Source organism: Heterodontus francisci, chromosome 13 (assembly GCF_036365525.1).
Source record: "Heterodontus francisci isolate sHetFra1 chromosome 13, sHetFra1.hap1, whole genome shotgun sequence".
Taxonomy (NCBI): domain Eukaryota; kingdom Metazoa; phylum Chordata; class Chondrichthyes; order Heterodontiformes; family Heterodontidae; genus Heterodontus; species Heterodontus francisci.
The window spans coordinates 112,196,230-112,212,455 of NC_090383.1; the positions used below are offsets into that span (position 1 = coordinate 112,196,230).

At 45.1% G+C, this 16,226-nt stretch overlaps 1 protein-coding gene across 1 annotated transcript in view; it reads left to right on the forward strand.

Moving 5' to 3' along the window:
* The first annotated feature begins 1,563 nt into the window (after positions 1–1,563).
* LOC137376146 (5-hydroxytryptamine receptor 1D) overlaps positions 1,564–16,226 on the forward strand; it is a 48,175-nt gene continuing 33,512 nt past the window's right edge. The window contains exons 1-2 of the mRNA XM_068044165.1: positions 1,564–2,183; positions 3,793–3,953. Coding sequence (XP_067900266.1) covers positions 2,000–2,183; positions 3,793–3,953 — 345 coding nt within the window. The 5' untranslated portion in view covers positions 1,564–1,999. The remainder of the gene's footprint in view (positions 2,184–3,792; positions 3,954–16,226) is intronic.

Consider the following 16,226-nt stretch of genomic DNA (forward strand, 5'->3'; position numbering starts at 1 on the left):
TGCTCCACGAGGGTCCTCCAGGTGATCAGTGAGGGTCCTCCAGGTGATCAGTGAGGGTCCTCCAGGTGATCAATGAGGGTTCTCTAGGTGATCAGTGAGGGTCCTCCAGGTGCTCCACGAGGGTCCTCCAGATGATCAGTGAGGGTCCTCCAGGTGATCAATGAGGGTTCTCTAGGTGATCCGCGAGGGTCCTCCAGGTGCTCCACGAGGGTCCTCCAGGTGCACCACGAGGGTCCTCCAGGTGATCAGTGAGGGTTCTCTAGGTGATCCGCGAGGGTCCTCCAGGTGCTCCACGAGGGTCCTCCAGATGATCAGTGAGGGTCCTCCAGGTGCTCCACGAGGGTCCTCCAGATGATCAGTGAGGGTCCTCCAGGTGCTCCACGAGGGTCCTCCAGGTGATCAGTGAGGGTCCTCCAGGTGATCAGTGAGGGTCCTCCAGGTGCTCCACGAGGGTCCTCCAGGTGATCAGTGAGGGTCCTCCAGGTGATCAGTGAGGGTCCTCCAGGTGATCAGTGAGGGTCCTCCAGGTACTCCACGAGGGTCCTCCAGGTGGTCAGTGAGTATCCTCCAGGTGCTCCACGAGGGTCCTCCAGATGATCAGTGAGGGTCCTCCAGGTGATCAGTGAGGGTCCTCCAGGTGCTCCACGAGGGTCCTCCAGGTGATCAGTGAGGGTCCTCCAGGTGATCAGTGAGGGTCCTCCAGGTGATCAGTGAGGGTCCTCCAGGTACTCCACGAGGGTCCTCCAGGTGGTCAGTGAGGGTCCTCCAGGTGATCCATGAGGATTCTCCAGGTGGTCAGTGAGGGTCTTCTAGTTGGTCCGTGAGGGTTCTCGAGGTAATCCGTGAGGGTCCTCCGGGTGCTCCACGAGTGTCCTCCGGGTGATCCGCGACTGCTCCAAAGTGCGTCATTAACGTGTAAGGCCCCGGCCGAGGCCATACGAGAGAACAAGCCGGAACCCTCAACCCCACAACTCGCGTGATGTCACACGTGCGCGGCTCAAGTCCTCATAAGGTCGAGCAGCAACAATGTAGTTTTATAAGCAAAATTTATGTTACTGTTACAACGCACAACTGCGCGATCGGATCTTCGACACTTGTGGGGCTGAAAACAAAGCAACCAGCTGAACATGGAGGCTGACATGAGACTGAATCTCTCCAGTTTGGAACCAGACATCATCTCATTGGTGTCTCATCGAAAGCAGCTCCATTCTTCCCATTAGTTCTGGTGAGTTTTTTGTTGCGGTGGCAAGTGAAAGCGGATGGGGTAGGACCAGTCGACGTTCCATGGGGTCTTTTACCTGCCTAAGTGGTCTGCGGATGAAGAAGTTTTAGAACCAGTGTTTCAACTCTGTGTTTCTCTCTCTCTCACACACACACACAGCCTGACCTGCTGAGTGTCTCCAGGATTTGCTCTGTTTAATATGGATGTTAAGAATTGTCCATGCTTTCCTCTCTCAGCCTCTGTTGGCAGTGAGTGACGGTGGTGGGAGGGGCAGTGGGAGTTTGCATTGTGCTGTCCCCAACACCTTTCAGTGCCAATGAGCAGTGGGTGTGGGAGGAGGAGAGTGGGAGCTCGGTGCCAGCAGCCAGGGCGGAGTCAGGTGCATCGCAGACGCTGCTGGTTTGGGGAATGTGGAGGGAGATAGAAGATTTAAAAAAAAAACCCACACTGACTTATAGCAAAGCGGGATCCCATCGAGGATTGAACCGTTGGACAGTGACAAGTAACTTAACTGCCCCTTGCAGTTTGTTTGGGATCCATTTCTCTATCCAGCCCAGCGAAATTGGGATTATTTTTGAAGCAAGAATTTTGGGAAAGTCAAGAATTCGGAGCGTCGCGGATTTTTGATCGGCTGCTTTGATTTGAGTGTCACTTTGTGAGCTGGAGCTGGAGGCTTCCAGACACCGACTCCAGTCTGCCCGTCCTCCCCGGCTCTGCAGCTCCGCGGCGGGGCTGACTCTCGGGGAAGGGATGAGCCGGCGCCGCTGACACCGTATCATGGATCCGGCTTTGTCCCCGCTCCTCGGCAACCTGTCGGCCGTTGGGACGGGGCAGAGCCCCGGCAGCCGCTGGTTCCCTCCCAGTGTCTCCACTCCCGTGTCGGCCTCCAGCTCACCATCCGTCCCGGTCAAGATCCTGCTCGAAACCATCATGGTCCTCATGTGTGTGGCGGCGATTACAGGTCTGCACCGTTAACTTCCGGGCTCCTTCCTTTTGCGTGTGTCCACATGTAGATATGCAGGTAGCTGCACCGCAATATAAACCCCATTTAAAACTGAACTCTCCCCTTTATTACCCGGTGCAGGTTATTAGAGTGAAACAGGCGAACATTTTGCAATAGTTTGTTCTGAAAACCAAACATTAAAAGATTCATAAGCCACACACACAGAAACTGTTACCATAATCATTCTACATGTTAATCTGTGTGTGTGTGTAGATTTATATATAGGTATAAAACTGTACAGATCGAAATATTCAAAGCTATGGGTTCAGCAAAACAAAAGTGAAATCTTGATTGCAGAGTTTAATACCAGATACAAAGGATTGAGTTAAATGACTGGACCTCTGGTTTTGTAAACCTTTGCATGGAGCTTTACGCTGAAATGTCTTCAGCATTGTGTTTTTATTGTTATGCAGTGCAGTGGCGGTTTTATGATCTGTTCTACGACATTTTCCCTAAAGGTTTCAATGCTGAGAATCTCCTGTTATTTTCAGTCTTCACTTGTCCCCGGGATGGACCGGGATAACACGGGATTCTCACTCCCATCCCTGATCGCTTTTCTCATTCTCTGAGATGATATTTGTGGTGTGTTTGGGGATATGTTGGTTTTCCGAACGGCTGAGATGCACCCGACCCTCGCGGTTATGTGTTCGAGCTTGTACCCAAACCCCTCTCCTCTTCCACAGGTCTAAACCCCAGACCCCTCTCCTCTTCCACAGGTCTAAACCCCAGACCCCTCTCCCCTTCCACAGGTCTAAACCCCAGACCCCTCTCTTCTTACACAGGTCTAGACCCCAGACCCCCTCCCCTTGCACAGGTCTAGACCCCAGACCCCCTCCCATTGTACAGGTCTAAACCCCAGACCCTCTCCCCTTGCACAGGTCTAGACCCCAGACCCCCTCCCATTGTACAGGTCTAAACCCCAGACCCTCTCCCATTGCACAGGTCTAGACCCCAGACCCCCTCCCATTGTACAGGTCTAGAACCCAGACCCCCTCCCATTGCACAAGTCTAGACCCCAGACACCCTCCCATTGTACAGGTCTAGACCCCAAGACCCTCCCCTGTATGACTAGACCCTAGACCCCTCCCATTGTACAGGTCTTGACCCCAGACCCTCCCCTGTATGTCTAGACCCTAGACAACCCCCCCCCCCCCCCCCCCCACTGTGTACAGGTCTAGACCCCTCATACAGGTCTAGACTCCTGGCCCTACCTCCCCCTTATACCGGTCTAGATCTCCAAATCCTCCAGTCCACTCCTGACATTCTACAGCTCTAGTTTCCAGACCCACCTTGTATAGGTCCTGTCCAGAACCACCCCCTCCCCTTTCCTCCCCCCTCCCCTCCCACTTGTACTAGACTAGTCGCTTCCCCATCTTTGTTCAAAATTACACATGAGGTGAAGAAGCCACTGTTGTTCTCTGTGAGGTCAGCCCAGCCCATTTTGAATGTGATGATTCACCCTCAGTCCAGGATCCCAGATGAATTTGTTATTCACACCTCTTGTTGCTTTGACATTGTGGAATGATTCTGGTGTTAGGATTTGACGTTTTTATTTTTGTCATTTTAGGTAATGTCCTGGTGATCGCGATTATCGCTGTGACTAAACACTTTCACTCGGTGACCTCGGTGTTTCTGGTCAACCTGGCTGTCAGTGACTGTTTGGTGGGACTTGGAGTCATGCCTTTCGTTGTCATGTCTGTGTTTTACCAGGATTGGAACAGATACAATGTGAGTGTTGTTTTCAAATTCCAGCTGTACGTTCCGGCATTTTGCTTCCAATAATTACTTTAAAAACCGGATTGCACAGAGATGGCACAATCTAGAATTGAAATAATCCCCACACTCCATTCAAAGAAAAATTATACCCCTAGACAATGTTTGGAACAGGATGATGGATGAGATAAGGCTAGAAGTACTACAAAGCCATAAAGAACAAGCTAACTCAGGAATAACCTTTGTACTAATATTGACCAGAACTCCAGGATAACTTTTGTACAAAGTTTAATTGTAACACATGGAAAACATTTCTATCAACAGTCAAATAGTCTTTGTCCCAACACTAATCATAACACTGGTAACCTTCCTACAAACGCTAACTCTAACACACGGGTAATCTTTCTACACCAACATCATGCACATTTATATGGTGCCTTTAAGATAGTAAGATGTCCCATGGCGCTTCCTGGGAGCATTATCAGACACAGTTTGACACCCAGTCACATGAAGAGATATTAGGGCAGATAACCAAAAAGCTTGGCGAAACAGGTCTGTTTTAAGGCGCGTCTATAAGTAGGAGAAACGGGGGAGAGGCTGAGGGAGGTAATTCCAGATTTTAGGGCCTAGGCACTTGGAGGCATGGCTGTCAATGGGGGAATGATGAAAGTTGGGAATGTGCAAGAGGCCAGAATTGGAGGAGCACAGAGGAGGTTATAGAGACAGGAAAGCGTTATGTTGGTGACTCTAGATTCAGCACTAGACTTTAAACACAAGGCATGTGCAGAACTCTTGGAAGTGAGAATTCCACCTCAAAACACCTGACAGTCTGAATCCTTTCAAAAACGACCCTGAACTGTGAATTATTTCAGTTTTTTTGAGAATGTTTCAGAACAGATGCTAAAATTCCTGACTTGTGCTGATTCAAAATCTTTTAACAGTTCCAACACGAGCAATATTAGGACATCAGATATTTTCCTTCACATATACCCTGAAGTTACAATTTAATTTTAAAGAAGGTTTTTTCTTTAAAAAAAACCAATGCTAATACTCTTTACTGATCATATTTTTGTTTGTAGGACTACTTCAAATTATTTCCTCAAAATATAATGCTGGCGTTAGGTATTGTAATGATATGGGTTTAATCAAGGCCAATGCTGTGTGGCTTTACAGAAAAATGGATAGAATTGCAGAATTTAAGCTGCTAAATACTGGTAAAAAAATTCAGGAATCCTTGTAATAAAAACATAATATGTCTCATTTAGTTACAATAAATTAAAACTCTAAATAATAAATGGACAGAATCACAGAAAACATACTCCAAAATGCCTCTCGAATTCTGGAGACTGAGGCAATAAAAATGAAAATGAACTCATTTGGATCACCATAAACCAGTCACGATTCTTTGAATTATTGTCTTTGAGGAGACACTCTTTGTGAAATAGCTGAGATTTGAAATATTAAATCATTGGTGTTTACAATCCAGTTTTCATACCTTTGCATTTAAGTGTATCTGAATGTGATTCTAAGAAATAGCTCTCTGATTTGCAAATCGAAAAGCACGTATTTTAAACTCCCCAATGTGTTTGCTATATAAAGAATGTGGCAAAATCAAATTAGCATTTTTCATATATTCAGTAGTGTAGATTGCAGGGCAGTAACCGGATGCTGACACACAGCACATATGGGGCTGAATTTTACCAGTCCTCCGATGTTGGGGTCGTGGCGGGGTGGCCAGGAGAATTCTTCCAGGAAAGGCCTGCCTCAAGTGCAGAGAAGGCCTTGCCACATTTTACCAGCGGCGGCGAGGCCTCGGTGCAGCCTCCCTGCGGCATGGTGGCAGAGTCTTCATTTGCCTTCATTGGCATTGTCCCATGCCGATATTCCAGCCAGTGACCGGAAGTCTCGTGCCTTTCGATCCCCATTTGGTGGGGAGGGGGGGGGGGAGGAGTTTAATTCTTAGATCGGAGGAAACTTATTTCATTGGCTGAGGAGATGGTGGGAAGGGGTTGAAGAACAATGATCATAAAATTTGGGGGTGAAAGGTCGGGGCCGGCAAAAATGGTTTTTCGGGAGGAAGAGGGAAATAAGTTTATTGGTTTATGATTGGGAGGTGGAGGAGGGGCTTTGATGTGTACTTTAATGTTTTTATATAAATTAAAGGTAATGGTGCCTTTAAAAATGTAAATTGCCGGTAAGGGCTTGCAGCCCTTTAAAAATGGCGCCGGCGCCTGCACGGTGGCTCCAGACGCCATTGCCGGGTACGGAGCGGTCGCCCCCTCTATGTCATATGGGGTGACCGTTCTGCCTCCTCCAATTAAATGAGCCCCCACGTGAAATATCGCGGGGCCTCAGCAGCGGCCGCTCCACGTGGGCAAACCGCTGACTTCAAAGCGTGCCATCGCGGGTTGCGGCACGTTAGTAAAATCCATGTGTCGCGATCTCAAAACAGCAATAAGATGAATAACCACTTAACTCATTTTTTTATTGTGTGGTGCGGAGTGGTGACCCATTTACTCCCGTTGTCATTGGGATATGTCAAATTCTAATGGAAATGGGTGAGGGGAATACCTTTGGAAGTAGAGTTGTAGGTTTGCTACTCCCATACGTTCAAAATGTTGCGAGACATACGTGTCCACTTTAACCTTTGCCTTCACATGATTACAGAATGGAGGATGATAGCTGTAAGTATTTCTGGGATAATTTAAAATATATTGCAGCTATTGTGTTTGTATTTGGGTTAAATTATATGAAGACACATTGCATAGACTTGATCTAATTGAGGTGCTTAAGATGATGAAAGGATTTGATAGTGTAGATAAATAGATGCTATTTCCTCTGGTGGGGGAGTCTGGCACAAAGGTGTAAGCATTAAATTAGAGATAAGCTGTTCAGGGGTGATGTCGGGAAGCACTTTTTCACACAAAGAGTAGTGGAAATCTGGAACTCTGTCCCCCAAAGAACTGTTGAGGCTGGGGGGGGGGGTCAATTGAAAATTTCAAAACTGAGATGATAGATTTTTGTTAGGCAAGGCGGCACAGTGGCGCAGTGGTTAGCACCGCAGCCTCACAGCTCCAGCGACCCGGGTTCAATTCTGGGTACTGCCTGTGTGGAGTTTGCAAGTTCTCCCTGTGTCTGCGTGGGTTTCCTCCGGGTGCTCCGGTTTCCTCCCACAAGCCAAAAACTTGCTGGTTGATAGGTTAATTGGCCATTATAAATTGCCCCTAGTATAGGTAGGTGGTAGGGAAATATAGGGACAGGTGGGGATGTGGTAGGAATATGGGATTAGTGTAGAATTAGCATAAATGGGTGGTTGATGGTCGGCACAGACTCGGTGGGCCGAAGGGCCTGTTTCAGTGCTGTGTCTCTAAACTAAACTAAAGGCGTTAAGGGATCTGGAACCGAGATGGGTAGATGGAGTTAAGATATAGATTAAACATGATCTAATTGAATGGCGGAATAGGCTAAAAGGGCTGAATGGCCGTCATGTTCCTATATGTATATCATTGTAGAATAACCAATTAGTGACATGGCTATCTATGTGATGTGTCCATTATTTACACAATTATTTAAACAATGGGTTAATTTTGGATGATGGTCATGAAGCACATCTGGATATTTGCATCCAAAAAGACACTACAGTCCTCCCTTTAGGAACAGAAGGACATTCAGGCCCTGGAACCTGTTCCACGATGACTGATCTGTCTCTGAACTCCATCCACCTGCCTGAGCTCCATATCCTTTTTACACCCTAGATTGACAAAAATCTGTTGATTTCATATTTAAAATAATTAATTGAGCTAGCATCTACTTTTTGTGGGCGTGAGTTCCACACTTTTAAAACCTTTATGTGAAGAAGCATTTCCCAACTTCTCTGCTGAATGGCCTGGTATTGATATTTAGTGCTTTTCCACTTGTCCTGGACTCTCACTAGCAGAAAAAGATTCTCTCTATCTACCCTATCAATCCCTTTCAAAAATCCTCAAAACCTCAATTAAATCACCCTTTAACCTTCTATATTCCAGGAAATACAAGGCTCGTTCATAGAATCTTTCTAATAATATAATCCTTGGAGGTCTGGTAACAGGAAAATCTTTTTTTTTCGGCCACCGAATGGTTAGGATCTGGAATGCACTGAGAGTATAGTGGAGGCAGATTCAATCGAGGCCTTCAAAAAAGAATTGGATGATTATATGAAGAGAAAAAAGTGCAGGGCTACAGGGAAGAGGCGGGGGAGGCGGACTAGCTGAGTTGCTCTTGCAGACAGGCGGCGCAGACACGATGGGCTGAATGGCCTCCTTCTGTGCTGTAGCCATTCTATGATTCTGGTAAATCTGCGCTGCACTCCTTCCAAGGCCAATATATCCTGCCCTGAACTGTACACAATACTTCAGGTGTAGTTCACATGAGCAAAACTTCCCTTTATATTGTAGCCCTCTAGTTATTAACGTTAAAAGTCCATTAACCTTTTGACTATATTTTGTATCTGACTACTATATTTTTGATACCTGTGCTCATGGACTCTTAAATCACTTTAGACTTCCACCGTTCCTAACTTCTCACTATTTAAATAGTACTTGGATCATACAAACATATGAACATACGAATTAGGAGCAGGAGTTGGCCACTCGGATCCCTTGAGCTTGCTCCACCGTTCAATAAGTTCATGGCTGAACTGATTACTCCACATTCCCACCTACCCCTGATAACGTTTCACCCCCTCACTTACCAAGAATCTATCTACCTCTACCTTAAAAATATTCAAAGTCTCTGCTTCCACCGCCTTTTGACGAAGAGAGTTCCAAAGACTCACGACCCTCTGAGAGAAAAAATTTCTCCTCATCTCTGTCTTAAATGGGCGACCCCTTATTTTTAAACAGTGACCCCTAGTTCTATATTCTCCCACAAGGGGAAACATCCTTTCCCCATCCACCCTGTCAAGACCCCTCAGAATCTTATATGTTTCAATCAAGTTGCCTCTTACTCTTCTAAATTCCAGCAGATACAAGCCTAGCCTGTCCAACCTTTCCTCATAAGACAGCCCGCCCATTCCAGGTATTAGTCTAGTAAACCTTCTCTGTACTGCCTCCAACGCATTTACATCCTTCCTTAAATAAGGAGACCAGTACTGTACACAGTACTCCAGATGTGGTCTCAACAATGTCCTGTATAACTGAAGCATAAGCTCCCTACCTTTTTATTCAATTCCCCTCGCGATAAATGATAACATTCTATTAGCTTCCCTAATTATGATCTAAGCTTTTGTGGTCCAAAATGGATGATCTCACATTTACCAGCATTGAGATCCATCTGCAACCCACTCACTTAATCTATCCATTTCTTCCTGTAATTTAATGCTCCTGTCTACACTACTTACGATACCACCAATCATTGTGTCATTGGAAAACTTGGATATGTGGTTCTCTTTTACGTTATCTAAATCATTAATAAGTATAGTGAATAGCTGAGACCACTAGTGGGGCACCACTAATCACTTTCTTCCAATTCGTGTACACACCCATTATCCCTACTCTCTGGGCTGAATTTTATCAGCGCGCCGTATGCCGTCCGCCCCCATTTTTAAAGGGCTTCAAGCCCTTAGAAGTAATTTTAATTTTTAAAGTGATATTGTGGTGCATTGTCCCCCACCCAATGTTTGTTTTCGGGGCGATATCAACAAAATGAATTTTATTCCCAATCCGAACTTCCCCCCCACCCCCCCACCCCAAACCTCTTCACTTTTGCCCTTCAGCCCTGTCCCACCATCCCCATAACCATTGGAACAGTTTTCCCCGCTCCCCCCCTCATGCCATGATAATTTTATTCCTTCCCCCTTCCCACCAGTGTCTCGCCTAGGAACTCCAACTGAGTTCCGAAGGGGTGCGAGTTGCGGCTGCTTGGCTGTAAAATCAACGTGGGACAGGCAGGTTTATTTGCATTTGAAATTTATCTCATTTTAATGACGGTGGTGCGGGGGGGGGGAGCGTGTTGGCAGACTGCACCGAGGCCTCGCTGCTGCTGCTAATATCCGGCGGGGTCTTCTCGGCGTCATGGGTCATGGTGGGCCACTCCCGCTAGCATTTCACAGCCCTCCCCGTCACAACGCATGACGTCGAGGGGCTGGTAAAATTCAGCCCTCTGTCTTTTCTACCTCCTAACCAATCTCCTAACCGGGTCAATAACTTGCATTCAATTTCGTGAGCTTTAATTTTAGCTGTTGGTCTCTTAAGTGGAACCTTATTCAACGTCTTTGTCACAGCATCCAATTGTTTCTTAGATAATTCTAGAATTCTTTTCCTGCAGTTCTCTATCTGGAGGTCTATTACACATATTGATCTTATTTATATGAAGAAAAACTTTCCGATGTCAGTCCTAAAATGACCTTTTTACAACATGATTGTGTGTCTGATAGGAACATAGAACTTAGGAGCAGGAGTAGGCCATTTTGCCATTTGAGCCTGCTGCGCCATTCGATAAGATCATGGCTGATCTAGTTGTGGTCTCAACTCCACCTTCCTTTCTGTCCCCCATAACCCTTGACTCCCTTGTCTATCAAAAATCTATCTAACTCAGCCTTGAATAAATTCAATGCCCCAGCATCCACTGCTCTCTGGGGAAGAGAATTCCACAGACTAACGACCCTCTGAGAGAAAAAATATTCTCCTCATCTCCGTCTTAAAAGGGAGACCTCTTATTCTTAAACTGTGTCCCTTAGTTCCAGTCTCCCCTCACAAGAGGAAACATCCTCCCAGTATCCACTCTATCAAGTCCCCTCAGGATCCAATATGTTTCAATAAGATCACCTCTCATTCTTCTAACCTCTAGTGGGTATAGGCCCAACCTGTTCAACATTTCTTCATAAGATAAAACCTCCATCCCCTGAATTAATCGAATGAACCTTCTCTGAATTGCTTCTAACACAATTATATCCTTTTTCAAATAAGGAGACTAAAACTATACACAGTACTCCAGATGTGGTTTCACCAAGGTCCTGTACAGCCGCAGTAAACCGTCCCTACTTTTGTACTCAATTCCCCTAGCAATAAACGTCAACATTCCATTTGCCTTCCTAATCACTTGCTCTGCCTGCATACTAACCTTTTGTAATTCATGTACCAGGACACCCAGATCCCTCTGTACCACTGAGTTCTGTAATCTCTCTCCATTTAAACAGTATACAGCTTTTCTATTCTTCCTGCCAAAGTGGACAAGTTCACATTTTTCCACATTATACTCCATCGACCAAATTTTTGCCCATTCGTTTAACCTATCTATATCCTTTTGTAGACTCTTTCCCTCCTCCTGACATCTTACTTTCCATCCTATCTTGGTGTCATTGGCAAATTTAGCTACCGTACATTCAGTCCCTTCATTCAAGTCATTGATATAGATTGTAAATAGTTGAGGCCCCAGCACTGATCACTGTGGCACTCCACTAGTTACAGCTTACCAACCTAAAAAAGACCCAGTTTCCCTACTCTCTGCGTCTTGTTAGCTAACTAGTCCTTTATTCATGGAAATATGTTACCCCCCCGACACCATGTGCTCTTATCTTGTGTACCTTTGATGTGACACCTTATCAAATGCCTTTTGGAAATCCAAGTACACGACATCTACAGGCTCCCCTTTATCCACCTTGCTTTTTACTTCCTCAAAGAACTCTACTAAGTTAGTTAAAAACGATTTCCCTTTCACAAAACTATGTTGACTCTGTCTGATCCCATGGGCTGAATTTTACTGACCCATCGTGCCCAAGTTGCGGCGCGGGGGCCAGTAAAATGCTGCGGGGAGAGGCCCGCCTCGACCCGTGACGTCGAGAAGGGCCCAACACTTATTACCGGCGACGGCGGGATCTCAGTGCGGCCACCCCCCCTCCCCCCGCCGCCAGGTGGCGGGCCCTTCACCATATTAAAATGAGGCCTAATGAAATTCAAATTGACCTACCTGCGGGTGGCGGCAATCCCACTCCGATATTACGGCCGCCGTTCGTGCTCTGCATGTCTTTGGAACTCCACATGGAGTTCTGGGCAAGAACCCTGGTGGGGAGGGGGGAGCAATAGAATTTTCAGGGGTGGGGGGTGGTGGAGGAGCAGGGAAATCAATTTTAATTGGATGTGGGGATGGTGGGAAGGGGTTGAGGGTCAAAGGGAACTAATTTTGGGGGGGTATGTTCTGGACACTAATAAAAGTTTATTCAGTGGGGCAATTAATATATAAATTACCCATTGTCTATGGCCAATGTTCCTAATTTGGTGGAGTACTTCATTTTCATTCAGGTCTGGCAGCTCTGTTAAATTGTTGAGCGCTGGGCTCGGTACCTCATCCTTGATTTTGTCTGTGGATTCTCCCACACTCTCCTCCCATTCTACAGGAAATGGCTTCTCTCCTGTCACCTTCAGCTCTTTTACTCCAGGTGAATGGGAAACCTGCCTGCTCCCTGATCTCTGCCTGTGTTGCTGTGTGACTGCCTGTCAGATGTACAAGAATGGCTGAGATTGACTTAGCTTTTTACTCTCCCTCCAACATTTTGGGGTAATTTTAATGCTGGGTGATAGTGTGGAACGAGCAGCATTGATTCATCGTCCCGTTACACATCTCTCACCGTTCTCATTTCCAGTGTCTTCAGTGGTTCAATATTAATGTTTTACATTAACGCCCAACGTCAGAATTACCCACCCTTTTCATTCCACAAGCTGCGGAATTTTTATATAATTTTCAAAAAACATAAATCTGCTTTTCATTATTTTAGACCTATGGCATAATATGAAGATGATTGTATCGGGATTAGTTCTCTTTTTTTTTGAGAAATAAATTTGTATTCATTTTCAATACAGTGTGAGGGAAATACAAGGTTCAAATCCGGTTTCCTCCCACATGCCAAAGACTTGCTGGTTGATAGGTAAATTGACCATTATAAATTGCCCCTCGTATAGGTAGGTGGCAGGGGAATATAGAGAAGGTGGCCATGTGGTAGGAATATGGGATTAGTGTAGGATTAGTATAAATGGGTGGTTGATGGTCGGCACAGACTCGGTGGGCCGAAGGGCCTGTTTCAGTGCTGTATCTCTAAATAAATAAATAAAATTTAAAAAAAATAAAAACCTACAAAATTAACATCAGGAACTGTAACATTCAGTAACCTCAACCTTCCTCCCAGGAAGTCAGACCAATACAAATAAAACAAAGTGATTAGGACAGGATTCTTTTCTTCTAAAGCCCTTTAACAAACTCAGGCTCCTTTTACCCCTTTGTGTGGAGTTCTAAAATCTGATAAGTGGCTAAGTTGTTCAGATCTATCTGAACGTATTAGAACATGGAAAGATGAGAGGACTTTGATCTGGTATCATTCAAATCACACCAGACACTCTTACAAGAGATCACCATGGATAGGGGCACGAGAGAATGCAAATTGCCAGCATAAACAAGTTGTTAATGTGTGTGTCACTGAGCTGGTGAAGCAGATGAGTGAATCAAAAGTTTGGCAGCTGTAGGTTGCTTCGTGTAACGGGGAGATACTAGGTTAGAGAGAAGAACGTCAAGCACCACTTCTCAGACAAAACCTCACTTGTTTCATTTAAAAGGACAATATCTGAGATGCCAGTGCAATATGTAAAAGATGTTGTAATGTAATAAGAGGGAGTACATTATTCGTTCGTTGAAACATGGCCTTTCTGTCATCTAACTTTTAACAATCCTGGCACATCATAATATAATAATCTTGTTCAAAAATGTTTTATTTGTGTTGATGCTCGTTTATTTAGATAAAGCGCATCTGCTTTAGGAAGTAATATGTATTAATAAATGGTGAATCACACACATCTAAATAACCTTGTGGAGAGGCTGTAACCTCGGATTAACGTCAAGAAGAAAGTACAAAGAGGGAAGGAATAAGACAGATGACAAAGAAGGGGAAAATTGGGATTTCTGCAGAGTAGCCTTAACACTACTGAGTACTGGGGTTCCGATGAAGGGTCACTGACCCGAAACGTTAACTCTGCTTCTCTTTCCTCAGATGCTGCCAGACCTGCTGAGTGGTTCCAGCATTTCTAGTTTTTATTTCAGATTTCCAGCATCCGCAGTATTTTGCTTTTATTTGAGTACTGATGTCATTGTGTAGCTCTTCACTAGAAGCATCTTCATGGAGATGTTTGCTTATACTCAAGGACGTGTTTCTCTACCTCTGTCTCCAAAAGAGGCACCATAACTTTAGTTTATGGATTGATCTTATCCCATGTTTTGTAGCTAATTTTCCCAAATGAAGTAGTTTAGGAAAACTAATAGCTATCTGACCTTCATATCTGTTAAAAATGGGACTGTTTTTCAGGCAAGGTGGCAGGTAGGAATGTTGTTTTGCAGTGATACTCGCAATGAGTTCCTAGAGTTAGTTTTAGTCTACCCTCACTTATGGCTCTCAGTTGCGTTGTGCTGCTTCTGGATCTTCAATTAAAACCCACTTGCTCTCTGGCACTAGAACCACCTGATGAAAAGATTTGGATTATGGCTTTCATCAAAATGTTAACAGGTTGTATGGCCTGCCCAAAGAACTATGCCATGTAGACATGGGGGTCAATGCAATGAGCATCTTCAGGATTACTTATACAAAGTCCATTAAAACTTGCTAACAACCATCAGTTTGACTATTCCAGTGCTCTCCTGACCAGCCTTCCACCTTCCATCCTCCATAAACCTTAGCTCATCATAAACTCTGCTGTCTGTATCTTAACTGGCACCAAGTCCCGTTCACCCATTACCCCTGTGCTCGCTGACCTACCCTGGCTCCCGGTTCAGCAACACCTCAATTTTAAAATTCTTTTCGTTGTTTTCAAATTCCTCCAAGGCCTCACCCCTCCCTATCTCTCTAATCTTTTCCAGCCCAATAACCATAGAATAGAATCATAGAAAGATTACACCACAGAAAGAGGCCACTTGGCCCATCATGTCTGCACCGGCCAAAACAAAAGGCCATCCAGTCTAATCCCACATTCCAGCATTTGGTCGCTAGCCCTGCAGGTTACGGCACTTCAGGTGCACATCCAGGCACCTTTTAAATGAGATGAGGGTTCTGCCTCTACCACCATTTCAGGCAGTGATTTCCAGACTCCCACTAACCTCTGGGTAAAAAGACTTTTCTCATTTTCCCTCTAATCCTTCTACCAATCACTTTAAATCTATGGACCCTAGTCACTGACCTCTTTGCTAAGGTAAATAGGCCCTTCAGGCCCCTCACAATTTTATATATCTCAATCAAGTCTCCCTTCAGCCTCCTCTGTCCAAGGAGAACAACCCCAGCCTATCCAATCTTGCCTCATAGCTGCATTTTTCCAATCCTGGCAACATCCTTATAAATCTCCTCAGTACCAAAATCTCTTCTAGTGCAATTGCATCCTTTCTGTAATGAGGTGACCAGAACTGCACACAGTACTCAAATTGTAGCCTAACTAATGTTTTATATAGTTCCAGCATAACCTCCCTACTCTTTGTTTCTATGCCTCAGCTAATAAAGGAAAGGATTCCATATAATGAAAGCAAAATACTGCAGAAGCTGGAAATCTGAAATAAAAACAAAAAGTGCTGGAAATACTCAGCAGGTCAGGCAGCATCTGTGGAGAGAGAAACAAGAGTTAACGTTTCAGGTCGGTGACCCTTCATTAGAACTGGCAAATGTTAGAAATGTAATAGGTTTTAAGCAAATAAAGTGGGGGTGAGGCAAAATAGAACAAAAGGGAAGGTGTTAATAGGACATAGGGTCAGATAGAATAACTGACAAAGAGGTCATGGGGCAAAGACAAAGCGTGTGTTAATGGTGTGGTAAAAGACAAAGCATTGGTGCAGAGAGGGTGTTAAATGACAGAATAATGAAAGCCAAAAGCACAAACGTGAAAAAAACAGTGGGCAGGCACATGGTAAAAAAAAATTGAATCATGAAACAAATTAAAATAAAATGAAATAAAAATAAAAAATAAAAAGTAAAACTAAAAATAAAAAGGGGGGGCCAGTCATGCTGTGAAATGATTGAACTCAATGTTCAGTCCGGCAGGCTGTAGTGTGCCTAATCGGTAAATGAGATGCTGTTCCTTGAGCTTGCGTTGATGTTCACTGGAACACTGCAGCAATCCCAGGACAGAGATGTGAGCATGAGAGTAGGGGGGAGTGTTGAAATGGCAAGCAACCGGAAGCTCGGGGTCCTGCTTGCGGACTGAGCGGAGGTGTTGCGCAAAGCGGTCACCCAGTCTATGTTTGGTCTCCCCACTGTCGAGCAGACCACATTGTGAGCAGCGAATACAGTAT